The sequence below is a fragment of the Lagenorhynchus albirostris genome, chromosome X, assembly GCF_949774975.1.
Source record: "Lagenorhynchus albirostris chromosome X, mLagAlb1.1, whole genome shotgun sequence".
Classification (NCBI taxonomy): Eukaryota; Metazoa; Chordata; class Mammalia; order Artiodactyla; family Delphinidae; genus Lagenorhynchus; species Lagenorhynchus albirostris.
Genome location: NC_083116.1, coordinates 90008736 through 90036183, shown reverse-complemented (window position 1 = coordinate 90036183; position 27448 = coordinate 90008736). Strand labels below are relative to the sequence as shown.

Sequence of the window (27448 nt, the reverse complement as noted above, 5' to 3'; positions counted from 1 at the left end):
CAAAACACAGAGACAGCCATGGTCATTTCTAGTATATTATTATGAGGCACTCTTTGAAGGGTACAGATTGAACTTCCAATGCTTAATGTAGTTTTAATTATTTTAAGTCTTGAGGAACAACCCCGCCTATGGGCCGTTGCTTGCATTGGTCCAAATCAGTAACAGGCATGCAAATCTCCCTGAATAATAGGCATCTACTTTTGTTTATCCATACTGGGACTGGAGAGAACTTGCATCCTAAAATTAATACAGTGACATAAGACCTATCTTCTGCAGTCGCTATCTATAAATGCCAGGTTTCTGTTTGTCTATTAATTAGATGCTGTTTTAAACCATTCTTCTATCCCTTCTGGTATAGTCATAGTGCAATACCTGTTTGTTCCCTTGAATATGCTGTAATTCTGAACTAGTGATGCTATCCTAGAGTTATTTGATAGCTAACTGCTCCTGGACTGTACAGATGAGTGGCTCTGAGACCTATGTGGTGATTTTTTTGCCCCATCATTAAATTATTCCAAACAGTCCAATTCCAGAATTTTCTCAGTTTCCATTTGACTTGAGTTTCCATGGCTTTTAAACATCTTGCATGATGTGATTCCATGCAGTTTGCCATTGTATTATGTGTTTTTGTAGTTATCCCAAAGCACCAAGTTTATTATTCAAAATCTCATTACCAAAAGAGTTAGCTATACCTGTGCCTGTTCCTGTTTCTTCCAGGATTGTATTCCGATAAGCCTTCTTTTGCCCTTGTGTGGTCCCAAACAGGTCCCTTAAACAGATTCCATAGTGGGAGGGCTCAGGGATACAAGTCTAGTTGTGAAGACTGATTTTAGCCTCAGATATATTAAGAGAAACTATCCACCTATAATCCTAGGAGCTATTAAAATAGACTCAGGGCATTACCATGTTCCAAACGTAGTAGGGAGATCTCGTTTATATATATCTTACAGGGTCTGTTGATAGGATTCTTACCAGTTTTTATGATGTAATTTACCATCACTATCTTTACAGCTATCAGTAGTCTTATTGAACCAAACCCTTACCATAGTAAAGGCAAGAGAACAGTTCCCTAGTAGGATTACTCCTACAGTTCTCTTGATTGTAGTACAGTTAAGAGAGTTCTTTCTTCTATAACGATCCTTCCAGTCAAACTAGTTAAAACATTTTTGTGTCAAATTTAGGGCTGGAGTATCTTGATGCATATTAGTTACTTTACTTTGGTATTATAAAAAATTACTAATGAATATGGTTCCACCTTTACTCTGCCAATAATTGACTTGTTTGACTTAAAAGTCCAGATCATGTCTATTCTGAGAATACAATATGGAGTTGATTAGAAATATGTAATTGTGGAGACCATTACTTGGAGTATAGAAAAAAAAGCACTGTAATATGTGTTTTCTAGTAAAATCTGATTCTTAGGTAGTTGAAATAACTCTGCTGTGACTAGGACAGCAAGGCAGTTATGAGAATGGTAATGTTTGCTTGTAGGGGAGGAAAAAATAATTTTCTTTCTACCCTTCTAAGTTCTTGGCTGAGACCCCTTTAATAAAAGATAAATTAATAAGAGAAAACAAGTTTATTAACTTACATACCTCTTGTATATATGGGAGATACCCAGGGAACAATGAGTCACTCAAAACGGTGGCTTAGAATTCCGGCTTATATAGCATCTTCAGCAAAGAACAATAAATTTATGGGGAAACGACAGGACAAAGGAAAGCAGTTTTAGGTTTCCAAGGGCAGCATACTGTGGGAACATAAATATATGGGAGAAGGCTAATGGTAGATAAAGGCTAGTTAATAAAGTTTGTTATGTAGGTGCCATCTCCAGGCTGATAGGGTCTAAAGTTGCCTCCTGTGATTAACTTTTGTCCTTCCTGGGAGAGAGGAGAGGAGAGACACCTTAGAAAATTTATATCTTTTTAAAAAAAATTTTTATTGGAGTATAGTTGGTTTACAATGTTGTGTTAGTTTCTGCTGTACAGCAAAGTGAATCAGTTATACATATACATACATCCACTCTTTTTTAGATACTTTCTCATACAGGTCATTACAGAATATTGAGTAGAGTTCCCTGTGCTATTCATTGATCCTTATTGGTTATCTATTTTATATATAGTAGTGTGTATATGTCAGTCCCAATCTCCCATGAAAATTTATATCTTACTTTTAGGCAAATGGGAGGGCAGGGAGCTTTTCTTGTACCTGCTTCTTCTCAACTGCATTCAGCTCAAAATAATCTTTATGCCAAAGTGACATATTCTGCTACTCTTCAACCTCATTTCAGTTGAGCTCAATACCAGTATCAGTCACTCTAGAAAACTTAAGTTTCAAGTCCTTTGTGGGAGCGACAGTCCAGTCCTCCTGAGGTACTGGCTTCATAGGGAAAGCATGAATCCAACTGTATTTTTTCTTTTACTTGGAAAGATCCCTCCCAGTGTGGTGACAGCCTGTCTTTTCCTGGGACTCTTTTATGTAGATGAAATCTCCCTTTTGATAGAGGTGGCAGACTTTCCAGGGGGTCTTTCCAGGTTCTTATGACTTTATGTCTCAGGGTTTCTGGGGAAGAGAGAAACCCTTTTAAGAATTGAATATGATTATGGGAAGATTCAGTTAAATTAGGCACAGGACATGGTCTCAGACCAAAATTCATAGGCCTGCTAAACATAAGTTCAAAGAGAGTGATTTCATGCTTGCTGGCAAGGGTTGCTCTAATTTTTAACAAGCTAGTGGTAAAGCTGTAGGCCTTTTTAACCCTAATTGGTTGCTGAATCTTGGCCAATGAGTTTCTTTAGAGTTTGATTCATTTGCTGTACATGTCCACAGGAATAAGAATGATAGGCTATATGATAGCTTGTAGAAATCTGTAAACATTTTTGTAATTCCTGAACAGCAGTGGAAATAAATTGACTTTTTCTGTCTGATTCAACGTGCTCTGGTATCCCCAAAGTGGAAATTACGTTTATTAAGGGAACCTATACCATTGCCTGAGCACTGGCTTTTTGAAGAGAGGAAAACTTCAGGCCATTCTGACATCATACACACCATAAGTAGACAAAACCTCCTATGTTCTGCAAGCATTACTTCTATGAAATCCAACTGCCAGCAGTTCCTGTTGGATGGGAAGTTGGTTGGGGAAAACTTCTGGTGCTTACCTTGGGAGTGGCCTGCAAGGAATTCTGCTGACAGATAGCACATCTCTTTAATATGTTTTGAATAAGTTCATCTCTTTGGTAGGTGTAGTGAGAGTCTTTAAAATGCCTTTATCAATGGTGAAAAACTGAAACCATTTCCACTAAGATCAGGAACAAGACAAGGTTGCCCACTCTCACCACTGTTATTCACCATAGTTTTGGACGTTTTAGCCACAGCAATCAGAGAAAACAAAAGAAATAAAAGGAATCTAAATTGGAAAAGAAGAAGTAAAGCTGTCACTGTTTGCAGATGACATGATACTGTACATAGAGAATCCTAAAGATGCTACCAGAAAACTGCTAGAGCTAATCAGTGAATTTGGTAAAGTAGCACTTCCGGGGGCTGGAATGGGGGAAGGGCTCTCCCACCTCCATGGCCTCCTTGCCTCCCCAGGGAGAGGGGAAAGGAGTCAGCCAGCTGTCAGTGCTAGAAGCTTCAGGATCACGCGCTCGGACAGCAGACTTTCTCTAAGAGCCCGTGCGCCCATCCTCAACCAGGAGAAGACGCTCAACCTCCCACATGTCCCGTCCACCTGGGTTTCAGAGGATCTTGCCTTCTGACCCGGAGGCAAAGGGATTGAAGCCATCGCCTTCCTCCCTTACTAGAAACACAAGAAGAAGCTGAGAGTGAAACACAAGAAGAAGCTGAGAGTTACGTGGCCGGATCAACCCAGGCTCCCAGTGCAGTGTTAGGACTGAGGGCCCCAAGGGGGGAAAGTGGGAGACTCGCCCCTTCCAGCTCATTCGCACCTGCTCCCTCCGCCCTGCTGTGGGTCGGGCTCTCTGCCAGGGTGGCCTACCCCTTGCGTAGCTTTTGTGATTTGATGTTCTGTTTATTTACTAAGTGGGAAGGTTACAGGTGTGGTGCAGGAGTCCTGAGGTTTTGCTGCTGTATACTTTTTTTCTTTTTAAGATTTTGGTTTGTCAGGCTTGCTATGTTCATTTCACACAGCGAGGGTTTTCTCGTGCCCGAGACGGCCACGGCCAGCAGGAGTGAGCTTTATTGTGTGAAGAGTTCAGGGAGATCTGTGTCTTTATGCCTGTCTTACCCCAAGTACTTCATGACCTTTTTCTTTTTTCTTAGATTCCATATATATGTGTTAGCATACGGCATTTGTTTTTCTCTTTCTGACTTACTTCACTCTGTATGACAGACTCTAGGTCCATCCACCTCACTACAAATAACTCAATTTTGTTTCTTTTTATGGCTGAGTAATATTCCATTGTATATATGTACCACATCTTCTTTATCCATTCGTCTCTCGATAGGCATTTAGGTTGCTTCCATGACCTACCTATTGTAAATAGTGCTGCAATGAACATTGGGGTACATGTGTCTTTTTGAATTATGGTTTTCTCAGGGTATATGCCCAGTAGTGGGATTGCTGGGTCGTATGGTAGTTCTATTTGTAGTTTTTTAAGGAACCTCCATACTGTTCTCCATAGTGGCTGTATCAATTTACATTCCCACCAACAGTGCAAGAGTGGGGGAAGGGTAAGCTGTGACAAAGTGAGAGAGTGGCATGGACATATATACACTACCAAACATAAAATAGATAGTGGGAAGCAGCCGCATAGCACAGGGAGATCAGATCAGCTCAATGGTTTGTGACCACCTAGAGGGGTGGGATAGGGAGGGTGGGAAGGAGGGAGACGCAAGAGGGAAGAGATATGGGGACATATGTATATGTATAACTGATTCACTTTGTTATAAAGCGGAAACTAACACACCATTGTAAAGCAATTATACTCCAATAAAGATGTTAAAAAAAAAAAGAGTTCAGGGAGGGAGGTGCCAGCCTGGGGTATCAGTTCCCAAAACAAGGGTGACGGTACCGTTCTGAACACTTCACTCACTCGCCTTTTACTTGGGCCGCCCGACTTCCTGTTCTCACTAGAAAGAGAACTAATTTTCCAAACGAGGAGCAGGCCAAACACCGAAGGAGCTGGGCTTGCCGGCCGCTTCCCACCCTGCAAGAGCTAGCGTGGTTGGTTTGGGGTTTGGTTTTCACAGTTTCTGAGTTAAAACTGCAGGCCGCTTCTGCCTCCCAAATCCCGCACGAGGGCACAGGTGCGTGGCGAGCATCCCAAGTGGCTGTAGCCATGTTTTAGCTGCTTGGAGACAGACAGTGGTGTTGAGGATGACACGGCCTGTCAGAAAATACCGGTTGAGGCAGACTTCTTGTATGCATATTCTACAGCACCTGGTTACTATTCCTGGCGAAATTCAAAGGACGGATCCTGGTTCGTCCAGTCACTTTGTGCAATGCTGAATCAGTACGCTCACAAGCTTGAGCTTATGCATACTCTCATTTGGGTTAACCGAAAGCTAGCGATAGAATTCGAGTCCTTTTCCACTGATTCTGCTTTTCACGCAAAGAAACAGATTCCTTGTATTGTGTCTATGCTCACAAAAGAACTGTTGTTTTTAATCACTAAAGAAATGGATGATTTTTAAAAATTTGTATGCCAAGTGAGGAAACGGTGTAACATACTATATTTTCCTCTCTCATTTAAATCTAATCTAATCCCCCAGGTGATACTTGGAAACATGTCACTTTCATAGAAATAAAACTACTATGAAGCTACTTCAGACACAATCAGGTAGTTGAAATTGAATTTAAGAATAAATAAAAATGGATAGTGGTACAGTCATTATGAGAGGATTGTAAATTAACAGCTCTCATAATTAGTAAGTTTTAGTGCTTATGCTATGCTACAGATTTTCAAGGAATTATGGAAGAAGTTAAACATTGCAGTAATGTATTTCATTGATATGGATATGTTGTTGTATCAGAGAATGTGTTATGGTTTTTGTCAAACTATAGAAATGATGATGTGGGATAATGTATCCTAGAAATTGGTGGTCCATGTGCGTGGTCAAAGGCTTGAAGACCTTGATCTTAGAATTAGTATTTGGAGATAAGACAATGGTATTTTTACATCACTTCTCTGAGCACATGGTTTTTTGATGCATGTCTTTGTTGTTAAAAGAAAAAATCATGTTTAGTATTGAAAAAGGAACTAAATGTTTTAATTGAAAATGTGTGAGAAAACTAAGTTGACGCTCTCAAGGTTAAATGCAACATTAATAGAGGGAGACAGAGTTAGGACTATAAGGTGCTGAAATGCAACTCTTCCCACTAGCTGCTGGGCCTCGCATTCCCACAGAATATCTGAAGGGCTCTTATGTCAAAACCTCAAACTTTGATCACACTGATAGCAGCATGAATTGAAGAAACTCTGTAGGAACATACTAAAATACAACTTGCAGAATACACAGTGAGGTGTAAGGAAGAAACAGTAAATCAAGCATCTGGGCACTCCGTAATTAGAAGAATAGTTGGAGGTTGAACAGGGACACAGCGCAGCCTATGTGATGAAGGCAGAGCCATAGACTGCGGCTTCAGGAAAAGGAATGCTGGCTAATTATCTTCATAGGTACTGGTGTGCGTGGAGGATGCTCCCAAGGCAAGAAGCTCCAAGAAAGTGAACCAAATCAAACTTCTGAAATGGAAATTTTCCAAAGATGGTGAGAGTCATAATAAAAATCATAGCACTCTTTTTTTTTAATTTTTCAATGATGGCTTTTAACTGGATGTTAAATCAAATTCTTATCTGCCTTTTTGTAGATAGCACATTATATAAAATACACTTAGCACCACTACCAATGTAACGGATACACTGAATAACAGTTCACTTCTCACTTTACACTGAGGGGGAGAAGCGCTGCGGTTGTCAGCCTGTCAGAAATTAAGGATGTAAATTAATGCTTAAGTGTATGAATTTGAATATGATTTACAAGAGGCTTGGAGTGTTGTTGGGGGAAAATACTGAGGTTTCTCTCTCCCCTTCAAGGTTAACACGTGCTCAGTGACCTTTACAGACTGCACGCGGGCGTGGGTGTGCCCATGTGTGCACTTGGCCACCGAGCTTTGGCCGGGAGCTGAAATACTCGTGAAGAGCAAATCCTGGACTCCTTCTGGAACGCCCCTTTCTGCCATCCATGAATGTCAGCCCATAAAAGCAATTTCATTAGCATTTCCTCATTTTCCAATATAAGCAGTGAGTGTGGCCTGATAATATGGGCCCTCATCCATCCTTTGCAGAGTATGGGAAAAATCATAGCACTCTTCGTAGTAAAATTTTTCAGCATGTTAAGTTGTATTCTGTTGACATTTACAATCAAAGGAGAATGATACTGTTATGATCATATACTGTTCTCTGAAATGAATGGACCATGGCACCCAGGTCTTTATCAGTCATCCAGTCTTCCCTCCTTTGGTGCCAGGGAAACTGAAGGCCAGAGAGGAGAAGCAGCACAGCCCCCAGCCAGGGAGGCCTGGCTCCGAACCTTCTAGCTCAGGAGGTGTTGAGCTGTCCCTGCATCGCTGTATCCTGCTGGTTTTCAGTCTGACATTTCCTGTGAGCTTTTTTTTTTTTCTTTAAAGCAACATTTATTACTAGAGATATTTCATAATATAAAAGAGCCAATTTAACAAAACAATATAAAAACTTTATATCTGTACACAGCTAATAACATAGCCTCAAGATAATAAAACATAAACGGAGAAAAAAAAGAGAAATAATCAAATCCATACTCAGTGGAAAATTTAACATACCTCTTTCAGTTACTGAAAGAAAAAACAGGCAAAAATTCAGTAGATATAAAAGACCTGAACAACATAATTAATGAACTTGAGCCAACAAAAATATATAGAGCACTGTAACCAACAACTTCCGGGTACATATTCTTTTCAAGAGCACAAGGAATGATTATAGAAATAAACCACATGCTGTGCAATAAAGTTTTTAATATGTCATTTTAAATTATCATTCAGCTAAAAATATTTTTAAATTTCCTTTTTTTGTCCCATGAATTATTTAGAATCCTGTGAGCTTTTTGTTTTGACTATGTCTGTAACTTTTTCTAAGTAAGTGAAGCATGTAGTGGTATCTTAAGGTGTGTTCCTGTGTGGCAGTTTTATAAAAAATTTGTTATTATGAATTTTTATTCCCAAATATAAATTTTAACTTAAAAATATAAAACTAAAACACTTCAGTGGTGATCTATTACTAAAAGAATTCATACTATTTCATGATCAGACTCCAGCATACTTCCTTGGATTTTTTTTTTCTCATAATTGCCTCCTTGACATATTATATAATCTCTCCTTTTCACAAAGCTGTTCGCTCTTTCCTTAATTACTGTGTATTTTCCTGTCTCCACACCAATTTCTTCGTCTTTTCTGGAAAACATTTTCCCTCACTTATCTCTATCACACTTATTTTTTCCAGGATTCAGTTTAAACTGTACAAGCTCTATGGAACCTAAACCTACATCCGCAGTAGAATCAACTGTTTTCTCTTTGGGACCCGCATTGTACCCTGAATATATTTATAATATGCACTTTTTTGTGTGTTTTTTGAAATGAGTTATATTTGAACGACATTGAATTACCCAGATCTTAAATGGTATAGTTTAATGAATTTTGACAAATATGTATACCCATCACTCAAATTAAAATATAGACCATGTCCATCACCCTTGAAGGTTCCCCCTTAATCAGTCAATATCCTCCCCCTGAGGCAATCATTGTTAATATTTTTAATCCCTATAGATTAGCCCTGCTGGTCCTTGATTGTCATATAAATAGAATCATACGGTTTGTGTTTGGCTCTGTGTTTGGCTTCTATTTGTAAATTTTTGAGAGTCATCCAGGTTGTTTGTTCTACCAGTAGCTCTTTCTTTTTTATTGCTGAATATTCAATTATATGAATATGCTATAATTTGTTTATGCATTTACCTGCTGATGAACATTGGGAATGTTTCTAGTTTTTTTATCATGATAAATCCTGCTATAAATATTCTTGTGGAATTTTTCTGAGGATATATTGTTGTCATTTCTTTTTAGTATCTACCAAGGAATGGAATTGCCAGATTACAGGCTGGTGTATATTTAACTTTATTAGAAACTGCCAAACCAGGGACTTCCCTAGTGGGACAGTGGTTAAGAATCTGCCTGCCAATGCAGGGGACACAGGTTCGATCTCTGATCCGGGAATCCCACATGCCGTGGAGCAACTAAGCTCGCACGCTACAACTACTGAGCCTGCATGCCCTAGGGCCCACGTGCTGCAACTACTGAGCCCACACACTTTAGGGCCCACGTGCCACAACCACTGAGCCCGCGTGCCTAGAGCCCATGCTCCGCAACAAGAGAAGCCACCACAATGAGAAGCCCAGGCACCACAACGAAGAGTAGCCCCTGCTCAACACAACTAGAGAAGGCCCGCGCACAGCAGCGAAGACCCAACACAGCCAAAAAAAAAAAAAGAAACTGCCAAACAAGTTTCCAAAGTGATAGTTCAGTTTTACATTTCTACCAGCAATTTTTCAGTTTTTTTTAATTTTAGCTTTGAAAGTGAGTGTATAGTGCTTTCTCAGTGTAGTTTAAATTGCATTTCCCTTATAACTAATGATGTTGAACATCTTTTAATATACTTTATTGGTATGTCTTTTTCATGTGTGTCTGTTCAAATATTTTGCCCATTTAAAAAAATTGGGTTACAGGCTTCCCTGGTGGCGCAGTGGTTGAGAGTCCGCCTGCCAATGCAGGAGACACGGGTTCGTGCCCCGGTCTGGGAGGATCCCACATGCCGCAGAGTGGCTGGGCCCGTGAGCCATGGCGGCTGAGCCTGCGCGTCCGGAGCCTGTGGTCCGCAACGGGAGAGGCCACGGCAGTGAGAGGCCTGCGTACCGCAAAAAAAAAAAAAAAAAAAATTGGGTTACATGTCTTTTTCTTTTTGCTTTGTAGGAGTTCTTTATACATTCTTAATATGGGTGTTTTGTATACATATTGCAAATATTTTCTCCCAGTCTGTGTCTTGGCTTTTTGTTTTCTTAATGACATCTTTTTTAAATTTTTATTTTATTGAAGTATAGTTGATTTACAATGTTGTGTTCAACATTTCTGCTGTACAGCAAAGTGATTCAGTTATACATATATATATTCTTTTTCACATTCTTTTCCATTATGGCTTATCACAGGATATTGAATATAATTCCCTGTGCTCTACAGTAGGACCTTGTTGTGTATCCATTCTGTATGTAATAGTTTGCATCTGCTAACCCCAAACTCCCAATCCATCCCTCCCCCACTGCCCCTCCCCGTTGGCAACCACAAGTCTGTTCTCTATGTCTATGAGTTAATGACATCTTTTGATGAGCAGAAGTTTTAATTTTGATAAGGTCCCATTTATCAAAATTTTCTTTTGTGGTTGTTGCTTTTTGTACTATGTCAAGAAATCCTTGCTTGTCCCAGCATTGCAAAGATGTTCTCTTATGTTTTCTTCTGGGGCATTTTTAGTTTTAGTTTTTATGTTTAGGTCGATAATACAGCTTGAATTAATTTTTTGTTGACTTTTTCTGTCATTTGTTTTCTATTTCATTAATTTTTTTGATCTTTGCTAGTTCTTTTACCTTCTTTGGGTTCATTTGGTCTTTTACTTTCTAGCTCCTTGAGGTTAAATTTTAGGTCATTGATTTTAGACTCTTTTCTAATATAAGCATTTAAAGCTATAAATTTCCTTCGAAATTTATCTTTATTTGCTTCATGCAAATTTTGATTTTTTTTAGTAAGCAGCCTTCTAAGTTGGCTGTCAGTGATCCCCACTTCTCGGTATTCATACCCTTGTGTAATCCACTCCCCTTTGTATGTGGGCTGGACCTAGTGACTTGCTTCTAAGAAACCGAATAAGGTAAAAGTGTTGGGATGTCAATTATGTGATTAGGTTATAAAAGACTGTAACTTCCATCTTGCTGGCACTCTCTCTCTCTGGTTCTTCTTGCTTGCTGGCTTTGATGAAACAAGCTGCCATGTTGTGAACTTCCCTATGGAGAGATCCACGTGGCAAAAGGACTGAGGGCAGCCACTGGCCAACAGTCAATAAGGAACTGAGTCACTCAGTACAACAGACCTCGAGAAACTGAATGTTATCAACAACCACTTGCCTGAGCTTGGAAGTGGGTCATTCCAAGTCAGTGTTCAAGATGAACGTAGCCCTGGCCAACATCTTGACTGCAGCCTTGTGAGAGACCCCAAGTGAGAGGACCTATTTAAGCCACACCCGGGCCCCTGACCCACTGTGAGATAATGGATATTGTTGTAACTCACTAAGTTTTAGGGTAATTTGCTATGCATCAAATAGAAAGCTAACACAGATTTTGGTACTGGGAGTAGGGTGTTTTCATAACACACCTAAAAATGTGGGAATATCTTTCAAACTTGGATGTGGGTGGAGGCTGGAAGGATTTTAAGGAGCATATTAGAGAAATCCTAAATTGCCTGAATAGACTATTAGTTGAAATTTGGACTATAGGATGCCGATGAAGGCTCAAAAGGAAGTGAAGAACATGTTTTGGAAACTGGAGGAGCTTATGTGATAGAAACTTAGCAACACTGTCATCTGCAGTTATGTGGAAAGTAGAGAATTGTGCTTCATGAACTTGGTGATCTATCTAATATTTCCAAGAAAAGTGTTGAAGGCATCAAGTTTCTTGCTGCTTTTAGCAAAATATGAAAGGAGATAAATTGAGAGAAAGACTGTCAAACACAAAGGATCCAGGACTTGATGGTTTTGAAAATTATTAGCCTCTTCAGATAGCACAAGATTCTAAAGTTAAGAAATAGCTCTGCGAAATTGAGCTATTTGTAATGAGGTGGATAGACCTAGAGTCTGTCATACAGAGTGAAGTAAGTCAGAAAGAAAAAGACAAATACCATATGCTAACACATATATATGGAATTTAAGAAAAAAAATGTCATGAAGAACCTAGGGGTAAGACAGGAATAAAGACGCAGACCTACTGGAGAACGGACTTGAGGATATGGGGAGGGGGAAGGGTGAGCTGTGACAGGGCGAGAGATAGTCATGGACATATACACATTAACAAACGTAAGGTAGATAGCTAGTGGGAAGCAGCCGCATGGCACAGGGATATCGCCTCGGTGCTTTGTGACCGCCTGGAGGGGTAGGATGGGGAGGGTGGGAGGGAGGGAGATGCAAGAGGGAAGAGATATGGGAACATATGTATATGTATAACTGATTCACTTTGTTATAAAGCAGAAACTAACACACCATTGTAAAGCAATTATACCCCAATAAAGATGTTTAAAAAAAAAAGAAATAGCTCTGAAACACTATCAGGAAAATATGATCTAGAAATAAAGCAAAAGATGTGACTATACAACCTTTTCTTAAGACCTCAGATCAGAGGACCAGAGCATTCAGCCACACAAAACTCCCCTTGAAGAGATTAAGAGTGCCTCATAGATCTCAATCAAGCAAGAGGGCCTCTAGGAAGCTTAAGAGTGTGTCTCTCAGCCCTCTCAGCAGGAGTCCAAGATAAAGAATGGCTTATCTCAAACAGATCTGTAGGTGCACTTTTCGTCTAAGGGAGTGAACCCAGTGAGATTCACAGACAACTCATAAAATTTTAGAGCAAATTATATGAACAGAAACACTACCACCTTAGACTTAAAGGGATAGAGACAATACAAAAATGGAAAGATGTCAGACCTTCAAAATTCTACCGGTAGGAAGCAGACTGAGAAAACTCTTCTGCTACCTTTCCTGAAATGCTACCTTTCAACCTTTCATGAAATAGGAAAGATGGCTCAGAGGGTGGGACCAGAAACACAGAGGGTAGAACCAAAAGCCATGAAGAACTTATCAAGGCACTCCTAGATTTGCCCAGCCAGATAAAACTTATTTTCTTCATCATTTAAAAACTTTGTAGTTTGTATTCTGTATTTTGACCTCTGTTTCTTCTGTTGAGCACTGAGTGGTCATTTTAATCACTGTTTCCCTGTATGTAATATGTCTTTTTTTGTTTGTTTTCTGGCTGCTTTCTTTTCTTCTTTGGTTTTCATTAGTTTGACTACACTGTGCATAGGTGTGGTTTTCTGTGGATTTATCCTGCTTGAATCTGTAAATTTATGTCTTTTACCATATTTGGGAAGTTTCTGCCCCTTATTTTTTTATATAAATTTATTTATTATTTATTTTTGTCTGCATTGGGTCTTCGTTGCTGTGTGCGGGCTTTCTCTAGTTGCGGTGAGCAGGGGCTACTCTTCGTTGCGGTGCATGGGCTCCTCATTGCAGTGGATTCTCTTCTTGCAGAGCACGGGCTCTAGGTGCACGGGCTTTAGTAGTTGTGGCACGCGGGCTCAGTAGTTGTGGCTTGCGGGCTCTAGAGTGCAGGCTCAGTAGTTGTGGCGCATGGGCTTAGTTGTTCCACAGCATGTGGGATCTTCCCAGATCAGGGCTCAAACCCGTGTCCCCTGCATTGGCAGGCAGATTCTTAACCACTGTGCCACCAGGGAAGTCCATGCCTTTTTTTTTTTTTTTTTTTTTTTTTTTTTTTGCGGTACGCGGGCCTCTCACTGTTGTGGCCTCTCCCATTGTGGAGCACAGGCTCCAGACGCGCAGGCTCAGCTGCCATGGCTCACGGGCCCAGCCGCTCTGCGGCATGTGGGATCTTCCCGGACCGGGGCACGAACCCGTGTCCCCTGCATCGGCCGGCGGACTCTCAACCACTGCGCCACCAGGGAAGCCCCACTTGGTTATTTTTTTAAATTGAGGTATAATTGACATATAAAATTATATTAGTTTCAGGTATATAACATGATCATTCAATATTGTATATATTGTGAAATGATCACCACAATAAGTCTAGCTAACATCCATTACCATACATAATTACAAATATTTTTCTTGTGATGAGAACTTTTAAGATTTACTTTCTTAGCAACTTTCAAATATGCAATACAGTATTATTAACTATAGTTATCATGCTGTATATTACATCCCCATGACTTATTTATTTTATAACTGGAAGTTTGTACCTTTTGACCCCTTCACGCATTTCACCCACCACCCACTCCTGCCTCTGGCAACCACCAACTCTTCTCTGTATCTGTGAGCTCTGTTTTCTGTTTTTCTTAGACTCCACATATAAGTGAGATCATATGGAATTTTCTTTCTCTGTCTGATTTATTTCACTTAGCATAATGCCCTCAAGGTCCATCCATGTTGTTGCAATGGCAATATTTCCTTCTTTTTTATAGCTGAATAATATTCTATTGTGTGTATGTGTGTGTGTGTGTATGTGTGTGTGTGTATATACACACATACCACATTTTCTTTATCCATTTTTCCACTTATGGTTGCTTAGGTTGATTCTATATCTTGACTATTGTAAATAATGCTGCAGTGAATGTGGGAGTGCAGATATCTTTTTGATTTAATGTATTCATTTTCTTTAGATAGATACCCAGAAGTGGAAGTGCTGGGTCATACCTAGTTCTGTTTTTAATTTTTCGAGGAACCTCTATCTTGTTTTCCATAGTGGCTGCACCAATTTACATTTCCACCAACAGTGCACAAAGGTTCCCTTTTTCCTGTGTTCTCACTAACACTTGTTATTTCTTGTCTTTTTGATGATAGCCACTCTAACAGGTATGAGGTGATATCACATTGTGGGTTTGATTTGCATTTCCCTGATGATTAGTGATATTGAGCACCTTTTCATGTACATGTTGGCCATCTGTATATCTCTTTGGAGAAATGTCTGTTCAGATCCTCTGCCCGTTTTTTAATCAGATTTTTTTGGGTTTTTTGCTGTTGAGTTGTATGCGTTCTTTATATATTTTGCATATTAACCCCTTATCAGATATATGATTTGCAAATATTTTTTCCCATTCAGTAGGCTGCTGTGTCATTTTGTTGAAGGTTTCATTTGCTGTGCATAATATTTTTACTTTGGTATATTCCCACTTGTTTATTTTTGTTTTTTCTTGCCTTTGCTTTTGGTGTCAAATCCAAAAATTTATCTCCAAGACTTATGTCAAGGAGCTTACCACCTATGTTTTCATCTAGGAGTTGTATGATTTCTGATCTCATGTTCTAGTCTTTAATCCATTTTGAGTTATTTTTTGCATGTAGTATAAGATAGTGCTCCAGTTTCATTCCTTTGCATGTGGCTGTCCAGTTTTCCCAACACCATATATTGAAGAGACTGTCCTTTCCCCATTTTATGTTCTTGGCTCCTTTGTCATAAGTTAATTGACTGTATATGTGTGGGTTGATTTCTGGGCTTTCTGTTCTATTCTGTTGATCTGTATATTTGTTTTTATACCACAATCGAGTTACTTAATACATTCATCACCTCACAGAGTTGCTTAGTTTGAGTGTGTGTGTGTGTGTGTGTGTGTGTGTGTGGTGAGAACACTAAAGTTAATTTTTGTATATGGTGTCAGATGTGGGTCAAGGTTTGTTTTTTTCCTCCAAAACTCATATCCATTTGTTCCAGCACAGTTTTTAAAAAAGACTTTTCCTTTCCCCCTTTGGCACCTTTGTCCCTTTCCCCTTAGGTACCTTTGTCAAAAACCAGTTGTCCATATGTGTGCAGATCTGTTTCTGGATTCTCTATTCTGTTCCATTGATATATGTGTCTGTACTTAGATCAATACCACACTGTCTGATTATTGTAGCTTTAAAGTAAGTCTTAACATTGCATAGTATAAATCCTCCATGCTAATCCTTGCTTTGTGTATTCTAGTTCCTTTGCATAGCCATATAAACTTTTAACATCTCCCTGTCAATTTTTACCAAAAAGTTGACAAATAATTGGCTGAACAAGTAGAAGACAAATGAGTAAAGTGATATAAAATTTCAGCAGCACTCAATCAAGTTGATTTATATATTATAACTGCACCCACCAATAACTGAATATGCATCCCTTTCCAGGGACACATGAAACGTTCTTCCAGATAGAACATATGTTGAAATCATACAGAGTATGTTTTCTGACCACTATGGAATTAAATTAAAATTGGCCAAAAAAAAAAAGGCATCAAGAGAAAATGGCTATATTTTTGAAGACTAAATGAAAGCAGCAGTAGAGGGAGCTATGTAAAGTGAAAAAAAAGTACATTCTTCCTTCTAAAAGTTATAAAACACAAATTCCCATTAAAATGAGCAACAAAATAGGATCAAGTTCAAATCCTGTACAGAAATATTATTTTTAATAATGAAAGACTGAGGGGCTTCCCTGGTGGAGCAGTGGTTGAGAGTCCGCCTGCCGATGCAAGGGACACGGGTTCGTGCCCCGGTCCGGGAAGATCCCACATGCCGCGGAGCGGCTAGGCCCGTGAGCCGTGGCTGCTGAGCCTGCGCGTCCGGAGCCTGTGCTCCGCAACGGGAGAGGCCACAGCAGTGAGAGGCCCGCATACCAAAAAAAAAAAAAAAAAAAAAAGAAAGAAAGACTGAGTGTTGTACACAATGAATAGCAGAAATTTCCAATTAGATATTTGTATTCTGTACATTATGTATAAGTAGGTATTTAATAGGCATACCCTATGGGATATTATGGTAAAAGTTACTAAAAACAATTTTCTATCTCTTCCCTATCCCGCCATGCTGACCATGTCACCCTGAACGGGATTGTGTTGTTACAGGTGTCAGTGTCCTTTGAGGACGTGACTGTGGACTTCAGCAGGGAGGAGTGGCAGCAGCTGGATTCTACTCAAAGGCGCCTGTACCAGGATGTGATGCTGGAGAACTATAGCCACCTTCTCTCACTGGGTAAGCAGAGCCACTCTGTGAACCTACAAGGACCTTGTTATGGGTAAAATTGTGGCCCCCCCCAAAGAAAATATGTTGAAGCCCTAACCCCCACTACTTCTGAATGTGACCTTATTTAGAAATAGGGTCTATCCAGAAGTAATCAAGCAAAAACAGGGTCATTAGATGGGCCCTAATCCAGTATGACTGGCATCCTTATAAAAAAGGGACATCTAGACACAGAAACACAGAGGGAAGGCAATGTGAAGACATACAAAGAAAAGATGACCATGTGACTGGAGTGATGCATCTATAGGACAAGAAATGCCTGAGGCCACGAGAAGCCAGGAGTGAGGCATGGAACAGTTCCCTCCCTAGCACCTTCAAAAAGAGCATGGCCCTGCTTACACCTTGATTTTAGACTTCTGGCCTCCAGAACTTCAAGACAATAAATTTCTGTTGTTCTGAGCCACCCAGTTTGTGGTACTTTGTTACAACAGCCCTAGGAAACTAGCACAGCTTTCTGTACTGGGAAGCGGGGTGCTGCCGTAACAAATACCTACAAAATCCATGGAGGTGGCTTTGGAATTGGGCAATGGGTAGAGCCTGGAAAGATTTTCAGGTGCTTGATAGAAAATGTCTAGATTGCCTCAGAGAAACTGTTGGTAGAAATAGGAGTGTTAAAGGTGTTTTTGGTGAGGTCTCAGATGGAAGTGAGGAACATATAATTGGAAACTAGTGGAAAGGTGATTCTTATTATAAAGTGGCAGAGAATTTGGCTGAATTGTGTTCTCTTGGGTAGAAAACAGAAGTCGTGAGTGATGAATTTGGATATTTAGCTGAGGAGATTTCTAAGCAAAGTGTTAAAGGCAGGGCTTGGTTTCTGCTTCATACTTACAGTAAAATGCTAGAGGAAAGAGAAATTGAAGAAGGAATTGTTAGTAAAAAGGAACTAGAATATGAAGATTTGGAAAATTCTCAGCCTATCCATACTGCAAAATATAAGAAGGTGTACTCTGGAAAGAGCACCAAGGGTGTGGCTGGACAACCAGTTCCTAAAAGATTAGGTATATGATTTGTGGATCCAGTCAACCATCTCAGAAGAAACGCTGCCAGCTTGGGCTGAAGAGGACGGAGGCAGGGAAAAAGGAAGGAAGGCTGGGGTTCTGGGATTCTACAGACAGGAAACAGTCCAGTAAAGCTATTTGGCTATGAACACCCTTCAAGAAAAGGGATGAATGACCCCCAAAATGGTTCAGAAGCCAGCAGGGCTGTCACTGCCATCACAGGCCCAGAGGGCACAGACTGGGGAGATGCAGGGTGACTGGCTGTCACCTCTTTGTTTCCAGAAGGTGAGCCACCTAATTAGTTCCAGAGCTAAGAGGGCAGGGCCGCCACCCAGGTGTGAGGTCGCCACATCTGATCTGAGGTCACACCTCTTAACATGCTCTCTTGAACTCTCTCTTCAACTGTCCCTTATGGTACTTGTTGACTATCAATTTTGAGCCAGTATTTAGCCTTAGATGGAGTTTACCGCCCACTTTAGGCACATTCTCAAGGAACACGACTCTGGGAGGACCCAGTCTCAGTGCTCCAAGGGCGCCTCCTGGCCTCATACCATCCACAGGCTGGGCCTCCATCATAAGGACTTGGGCCCCTTACGAGTAGCACTGGGAGGCAGGTGTTGCCCCTCCTTTTGTTTATGGAAGAGCCAGACACAAAAACTTACTCTTCAAGACCTTAGAAGGGATATCTCAACATGCCCCACACCACTGGACCCCTAGAAATTTCACTGCGATAGAAGGCCCCTAAATTTTTGTCAGACTTATTTCCCACCTTCTGCCACACAAATGTCTTATCCATAAGTCTAGAGTAGTTGCTCCTCCTTGCTCACTAGGTCTAATGAGCATAGTATCATCCACGTAATGGACCGATGTGATGTCCTGTGGAAGGGAAAGTTGATCAAGATCCCTGCAGACTAAATTATGACATAGGACTGGAGAGTTGATCTGCCTCTGAGGTAGGACAGTGAAGGTGTATAGCTGGCCTTGCTAACGGAGAGAAAACTGCTTCTGCTGGTCTTGACTAACAGGTATTGTTTTTTAAAAAAGCATTTGCCAGATAAATAGCTACATACCCGGTATCAAGGAGTGCGTTCATTTGCTCAAGCAACAAAACCATATCTGGTACAGCAGCTGCTGTTGGAGTCACTACCAGGTTGAGTTTATGATAATCCACTGTCTTCTGCACAGGCCAAATAGGCACGGTGAATAGGGATGTAGTGCAACCACCACCCTGCATCCTTCAGGTCCTTGATGGTGGCAGTAATCTCTGCAGTCCTTCAAGAATGCGGTACTGCTTTTGGTTTACCATTTTCTGAGGTAGAGGCAGTTCTAGTGGCTTCCACTTGGCATTTCCCACCATAAAACGCCTCACTCCATAGGTCAGGAAACCAATATGGGGATACTGCCTGTTGCTGAGTATGTGTATTCCAGTTATGCATTCCTGGACCAGAGAAATAACCGCAAGATGGCTTTGGGGATCCACTGAGCCCACTGTGTGTGATGGACCTGAGCGAAAACTCCATTGATCACTTCACTTTTATAAGCCCCTACGCTGTCTGGTGGGCCACAGTGATGTTTTGGGTCTTTCGAAATTAGTGTCAGTTCAGTGCCAGGGTCCAGTGATATCTGGTAAACCTCATTGTTTTTTTCCCCAACGCACAGGTACCCTGTAAAGGGCTATAGGTCCCTTTAGGGAAGGTTGGGAGAAAGGTTAGTAGTATAAATTTTTGGCAGTGTCATGGGTTCCTTCCTTCAGGGACCCAGCCTCCCCTTCATTCAAAAGTGTTCATTCCGGGTATATAAACTGGCTCAAGTCTGAGAATTGATTGAGGAGCCAGGACTCTGTGTTTTGATGTTTCAAGTTAGACTTCTGTTCATTTGACCTAGGACTCTTCTTCTTATACAGATCAAGTAAGAATTTAGTAGATTGCCCACCTATTTCTTTTCTAGGGATGTCAGGATCAACTAGCCAACCCCATAGATCTCTGTGAATTGGACTTCTTGTTTGTTTGTTTGTTTGTTTGGCAGCACAGAAAGTTTGTTTTATTTCTAGTGTATATTAAAGACATGTATGCATTTTTTCCTATTTGACAGTAGTATGGTATATGAGAAGGAAGTTTAAATCTTCACCCGGCCACTTGTTGAGTGAATAACTAAGCCTCTTACTAGCTATGTGATTTTGGAATTTTACCTCTCTGAGCCTCAGTTTCCTTACCTAAAGGGACTAAGAGGAGAGTTATTTTCAAGATGAAATGAATGAATTTATCTAAAGTGCCTAGGGCAGTGTCTGGTACATAATGAATACTCAGTATTCTTTTATTTCCCCTTTCCTTGCTCTTAATTTGTTGATATGTCTGTCTGTGAGCAGATGAACCACTCTGTAACAGGTGTTATATTTAATGCTATTCCCCTATTCTCATACAGTGTTAGAAGGATAGAGAGGTATAGACATATAACACATAAATATATGAGTATGTAGCATAGTTTCATAAATATCTGAAAACTGTTCTTTGCTAAATGTTCATATACTGTTTTTGTCCTGCTTTTCTTAGACTGTCCTAACTCTGCTGCCTTGAAAGAAGGTTATCTCTTAAATAATGGAACACTAAGATAAAGGTTTGTTTTGAAAGATGTCTGAAGTCTAATGAGTAGGAGAATGAATTAAAACAGTATTATAAAAATGTCTACTCTTATGTGTTAATCGGACTTTTCTGATTACTGCTTTGACCCTGTGGTAACCGCATCCACCTTGCATTTGACAACTCAGTGCCTCTGTTTGGCCCCTGCCACCCCAGGATCCAATTACTCCCATTGCATTTAGGTTTCCCAGTTCACTGGCAGAAGTTCCCACTGAAATTTCTGACATACAGCAAGGAGCTTGCAGCAAAGAGCAATCACAGATTACCCGGGGCCCCTTCACAAATTTATTAGTCACAGTCATCATGATAGGTGTGTCTCTGGACCCTCCCAGTGTGAGTGAGCAGACCTTCCACGATAAATCCACTCTAACATTCCAATCTCCCTAAGCCTTTGGATGCCTTCCTCTGTAGTACACCAAAGTAGTCCTGGCATTTCAGCTGCATTTAGTGTGGGCCATGTTTTGGTCCATGTTTCAACCAACCAGCCAAACACACTGTTTCAGCCCTTCCTAACCCCTCAAGTGGCAACATTACATTCAGAATCTGCTTAGTGTACACATATCAATAATTTTGGCCTGATCCAACTTTATGTTCTTTCCATTATCCCACACTCTTAATATCCATTTCCACACATATTCCCCAGATTTCTGTCCGTATAGATTGGACAAATCATGCAGTTCTTTTGGAGTATCTCACACCTCCTCATGGGTCACACTCTGTACCTCACCCTTGGGCCTTGATGAGACTTAAGTCTAGTTATAGGTCTGGAAGCAAAGAAGGGTGGTAGGCATAGGTCCTGAGGGGAACCAGCAGTACCTTACAAGGCAAGTCCCTCAGGGGAGCCCACTGCAGGCTCCTCTGGCAGAGGAGGGTTAAACTTCTCAGTTGAGGGTAAAAGGGCTGCTTCTACTGGCAAAGACTCATCTGAATTTAGAAGTTCAGTGTCCTCATATGTCTCCATTCCAGTTTTCAGGATCCCGTTCCTTCCTCATCAATGCTCTCCTTTAACAGCAGACACTCTGTGAAGTTGGGAATTCAATTTGTGTTGTAATTTAGCCACTCACAGGATGAGACTCTGGGTTTGGTTTTCAGCCATCTCAGCTCTGCAGCTATAGGAGCTAAGGGTTACTTTCAGGACAGACAGAGAAATTTTCAGGTCACTTATGCGATGCATGATCTGGAAAATCAAATCCCTGAGCTCATCCTTTTCTTTCCCCACTTCATCCAGCGCAATTAGGAGTAACCAGGCAATCTTATTATACTTGGAAGTTTGACAAAAATTTCCAAGGTATCAAATACAAGGTTATCCAGAACCTCACTTCTTACAAGCATTTGATTAGGAGTATCCAGTGTTGATATTTTGCATATCTCTATTGCCATGTTACACCAGGGACTATTAGTGCCCTCCTTACTACTGAAATAGAGTCATTAGTGCTTTTGAATCTAATCAGAATAAGGAATCAATTCTAGAAATCCCATAACTAATTCAGAAAACTCATCCTTGAGATTCTGTTCCTCTAGAGCCACTCTCTATTATGGTTCTGCAGAGAAATAGAACCAATAGGATACAGGTATATACATATAGAGAGTATACACATACGTGCATGCGCACGTGTGTACATAACTACAGAGTAGGGGGGAGAGATATATTTTAAGGAACCAGCTCACCCAGTTGTGGGGACTGGCAAGTCTGAAGGGCAGGCCAGCAGGCTGGAAACTCAGGTGAGTTGATGTCGAACTTTTGAGTCTGAAATCCACAGGGCAGGCCACAGACTGCAAACTTGGCAGATTTCTTATGTCGCAGTCCTGAAGCAGAATTCCTTTTTCCACTACCCCGTTTTTTGTTCCCTTTGCTCTCAGCAAGCACCTCAGCTGGTTGTGGTTTTTTACCAAGTGGGATGACCCAAAACTTTATTCCTGAAGGGTCTGGCCCATCAGTAGTGCTGCCTGAGTTGAATTGTTGTAGTTTTCCATTGACTTTAATCACAGGGCATGATAGTATGCCTTATGGGGTCTCCTGTATTCTAGACATACTCTTCTTTACCTCCATCATGATGTAGCAGTCCAGTTTCCCCTTGGTGGTCAAGATCAACCACCACAGCCAGCACAGTAACTCCCTTCTTTGCCTGTTGATTCAGGGACATGAAAAGACCAAGATGTCCAGGTGGCAGACTTAACTTCCAGTTCAAGGGAATCATTGTTGTGTCTCTCGGTGGAAGTGTTCCTCCCTTTGGAACTAAAACGTGTAGAACAGCAATGCATAAGGTTGCCGGTACAGGAAGCAAAATTTTTGCTAATGGGTCACTAGTGGTAATAGTAAGTGGTGCCACTCCTGGCCCGGGGCTGAGTGGTTGGGGCTACCACCCTCGTGGGCTTGGAGGACAGAGTGTTGTACCAATGAGAATTATTGTGAAGCCTTAAAATCTAATGGAATTTGCCCTGCTAGGTTTCAGACTTGCTTGAGACCTTCCATCCCTTTTTAAATTCTAATTTCTCCCTTTTGGAATGGGAGTATCATCTATCCTCTGCCTGTCCCACCACTGTATTTTGGAAGCAGATAACTCATCTGTTTCCACAGGTTTGCATGGAGAGGAATGTTGTCCCAGAATGACTCATACTCAAGTCTCACCTGTAAGATTTGGATGATTTAGATGATGTGATTTGAGACTTTGAGTTGATGTTTAGATGAGATTTTAGACGTAAGAGTTGATGCTGGGATGATTAAGACTTTGGGGGATACTGGGATGGGGTTAGTGTATTTTGCACATGGGAAGGACATGAATTTTCGGGCATCAGAGGGCCGGCTCTTACGGGTTGAATTGTGTCCCCTCAAAAAAATATGTTAAAATCTTAACCCCCAGTACCTCAGAATGTGCCCTTATTTGCAAGTAGTAATCTTTACAGAGGGGATCAAGTTAAGATGAGGTCATTGGTGTGGGCCCTAATTGAGTGGTATCCTTACAAAAAAGGGAAATTTGGGCACTGAAATAGGCACACATAGAGGGAAGACAATGAGAAGAGACGCACAGGGAGAAGACAGCCATGGGACTGGAGTAAAATGCGTTTACAAGCCAAAGAATGCTAAAGATTTTTGGCAAGCACAAGTGCTAGAAGATGCAAGGAAGGATTCTCCCCTATATCTGCCAGAGAGAACATGACCCTGCTAACACCTTGATTTGAGATTTCTAGCCTCCAGAAATATGAGACAATACCTTCCTATTGTTTTAAGCCACCCAGTTTTCAGTACTTTGTTAGAGCAGCCCTAGGGGAACTAACACAGAACCTCAGAGAGGCTGCTTCCATCCTCAGCTGCTGAGTGCTCTGGGGCATCTGAAGTGTGTGATGGTGTCATCCTTGATTGGTCTGAGATTCTTCAGTCCCTTTGCACCTTTGCGCTTATTACTCTTTTCCCAATGAAATGTGGTCACTTTTCCAAAGAACAAATGGAAAGCAATTAGCTGGACCCCATTTTCTATCATTTCCTGTTAACAGGGTGTGAAATTCCCAAGCCAGAGGTCATCTTCAAGTTGGAGCAAGGAGAGGAGCCTTGGACGTTGGAGGAGGAAACCCCACATCAGAGCTGCTCAGGTGAGCGAGTGTGATCCGGGCAGAAGGGAGACATGGAAATACTTGAGGCTGATACTTGTAAAAGGCTATGATTGCTACCCTTTTTTTTTTAACATCTTTATTGGAGTATAATTGCTTTACAATGGTGTGTTAGTTTCTGCTCTACAAAAAAGTGAATCAGCTATACATATACATGTATCCCCATATCTCTTCCCTCTTGCGTCTCCCTCCCTCCCACCCTCCCTTCCCACCCCTCTAGGTGGTCACAAAGCACCAAACTGATCTCCCTGTGCTATGCGGGTGCTTCCCACTGAAGGTTCAAAACTTTAGAGACTTCTTGAAAATAGATAACATTGGCCTCTCTGGTACCAAATTGCTCTCTCCCTTTATTTCCCTTACTGTTATCAACTGTCTTCTTGGCTTGGCTTTCCTCCAGGAGAATTGCTGCAATATGTATAGTCTTGATCATATGACAGGCTTCCTCAGTACGGATCTGGTTTTCTTGGATATTCTCTCCTTCCATCACATTTTTATGCTTTAGTACCGAAACCCCACTCCCAGGGTCTTAGATCCTTATCATATACATTCAGGTTTTAATGGATTTACCATCTTTGAATATCAGTTGGTTGCCTCACTCCTGTTCTCCCTGGTGCCCTTTCACCTTCTTCTCCATCTCATTTTCATCTTCTCACTCTAAGATACCAATAAACTGTCATCTACAACCAGCCTCACCTTCTTTTCTCTTTGTAGGTATTGCCTTTGGATTCCTCACTTCTCTCCACCTTCCCTATCTCACGCCTCTCTCCCATCTTCTGACTTTATGATCACTGTCACCTAGCATTTTTTCTTTTAAAATCAGCTTTATTAAGGTATAATTTACATACCATAAAATGTATCCATTTTAAGAGTACACTTACCTGAGTTTTGACAAAGGTACACACTGATATAACCACCACCCCAATCATGACATATTACATTCCATCACACAGAATGCACCTTCATGCCCCTTGAGGTTAATACTCAACACCACTTCGGCCCCAGGCAACCATTGGCATGCTTTTTGTTATTATAGATTAGACTTGTCTTTATTAGGGTTTCATATAAATGGAATCATACTGTATATACCCTTTGTTGTCTGACTTTATTTGTTCAGCATAATGATTTTGCAATTCATTCACGTTATTGAGTGTATCACTAATTTGTTCCTTTTAAATAGTGAATACTATTCCGTGGTATGACTATACTGTAATTTGTTTATCTCTATACCTGTTGATGACAGGTGATCATTGTTTGGTTATTATGAATAAAGCTGCAGTGAACATTCTGATATGTCTTTGTGTGAACATATGTTTACATTTCTCTTGCGTAACTCACCTAGGAGTGGAGTTGCTGGTATAATATAATCAGTGTTTGCTTACGTTTCTTATAATTTCTTATAATTGCCAAACTGTCTTCCAGAGTGGCTGTATTATTTTACATTCCTAACAGCAATACATGAGAATTTCTGTTGTTCCAAATCCTCACCAACACTTGCTATCGTCAGTCTCTTTAATCTTTGCTATTATAGTGGATGTATGAGTTTAAGTTGCATTCCTCTGATGAGTAATGATGTTAAGTATCTTTTCATGTGCTTATTGACCATTTGTACATTTTTGTGAGTTGTCTATTCCAATATCTTTCCCATTTTTTATTGGGTTGTTTGTCTTCTTTTTATTGAGTTTTAAGAGTTGTTTATATTTGCTCTATACAACTCCTAAGCCAGATATATGTATCACTGATATTTTGTTCCAATCTGTGCCTTGCAATTTTTTAAAATATTTTTTTAACTTTTATTTTATATTGGAGTATAGCCGATTAACAATGCTGTGATAGTTTCAGGTGCACAGCAAAGTGACTCAGCCATACATATACATGTATCCATTCTCCCCCAGCCTCCCCTCCCATCTAGGCTGCCACATAACATTGAGCAGAGTTCCCTGTGCTATACAGTAGGTCCCTGTTGGTTATCCTTTTTAAATATAGCAGCATATACATGTCAATCCCAAACTCCCTAACTATCCCTTCCCTCCACCCTTCCCCCCACTGGTAACCATAAGTTCATTCTCTAAGTCTGTGAGTCCGTTTGTGCCTTGCAATTTTATTTTCTTACTGTTGCCTATCAAAAGGCAAATATTTTAATTTTGATGGAGTCTAATTTATCATCTTTTTCAAACTTTTAGTATTTTTTGTGATCTGTTTAAGAAATCTTTGCCTACTACAAGGTCACAAAAATTTTCTCATATTTTTTTCTATAAGTTTTATTATTTTAGCTTTTTCAGTTTAGGTCTATGATCCATTTTGTGTGTTTAATGTAAGGATTGATGTTCATTTTTTTCAATACGACATTCAGTTCTGGAACCATTTGCTGAAGAGACTTTTTTCCCACTGAATTTCCTAGGCACATTTATTAAGATCAATTGATTTCATATATGTGAACCTATTTCTGGATTCTCTATTCTGTTCAATTGATCTATATGTCTTTCTGTTTTAAAATGAAGGTTTTATTATTATTTATGTATGGTGAGGTCAACAGATCCAGAGACAACTGCCATTGAAAATAGTTTGTAACTCACAGTTCTCAAGAGGAGGAGGCATGCCACACCACGTAGGGTCACACCAGGGAGCACCAGGGTCAATCACGAGGTAGAATTTGTGAGGAGGAAGCATGGGCAAGAGACTTTATTGTGATTTTCATGGAAATAATGGGTGAGCCAGAGTAATCAGGCTGGGGAGGTTTAGAAATAGCTAGTTTGAGTAATTTCAGCTGGCTCTGGGGTGTAGGGAGTTGCCTGGTACCCAGCCCTGAGGTGATTTGGGCATGGGGCTAGTGGCTCAACCTGTGAGATCGTGATGAAGGAGATAATTGGTGGATATGGGCTCTGGATTGGTTGTTTTGCATATGAAAGGTACGTTAAAGGGAAGTCATTTACTGCCTCTAGGAAATAACTAGGCCTGGGAGGGGCAGTCTCTCCAGGATCAGCAAGGCATCGGATGCCAGAGCATCAGGAATACAGAAAATAAGAAAATATAGTTAATACACTGTCCTTTTGCCAGACCCATACTTAATTACTGTAGCTTTTATAATGAGTCTTGAAGTCAGGTAGGGTAAGTTCTCCAGCTTGGCTTTTTAAAAAAATTACTTTAGCTCTTCTAGGTCATTTGCATTTCCATATAAATTTTATAATCAGTTTGTAATTTTTTTGAAAAAGCTTGCTGGGATTTTGGTATTAATTCTGTAGATCAATTTTAGGAGAACTGACATCTTAATAATATTGAGCCTTTGAATCCATGAATATGGCAACTTCCTACATCT

General features: G+C 40.5%; 1 protein-coding gene across 1 annotated transcript in view; it reads left to right on the top strand.

Annotated features, from left to right (window-relative positions):
• Positions 1 to 27448, top strand: part of LOC132513833 (zinc finger protein 81) — a 63959-nt gene that overhangs the window by 18892 nt on the left and 17619 nt on the right. The window contains exons 3-4 of the mRNA XM_060138434.1: positions 16721 to 16847; positions 24022 to 24117. Coding sequence (XP_059994417.1) covers positions 16721 to 16847; positions 24022 to 24117 — 223 coding nt within the window. The remainder of the gene's footprint in view (positions 1 to 16720; positions 16848 to 24021; positions 24118 to 27448) is intronic.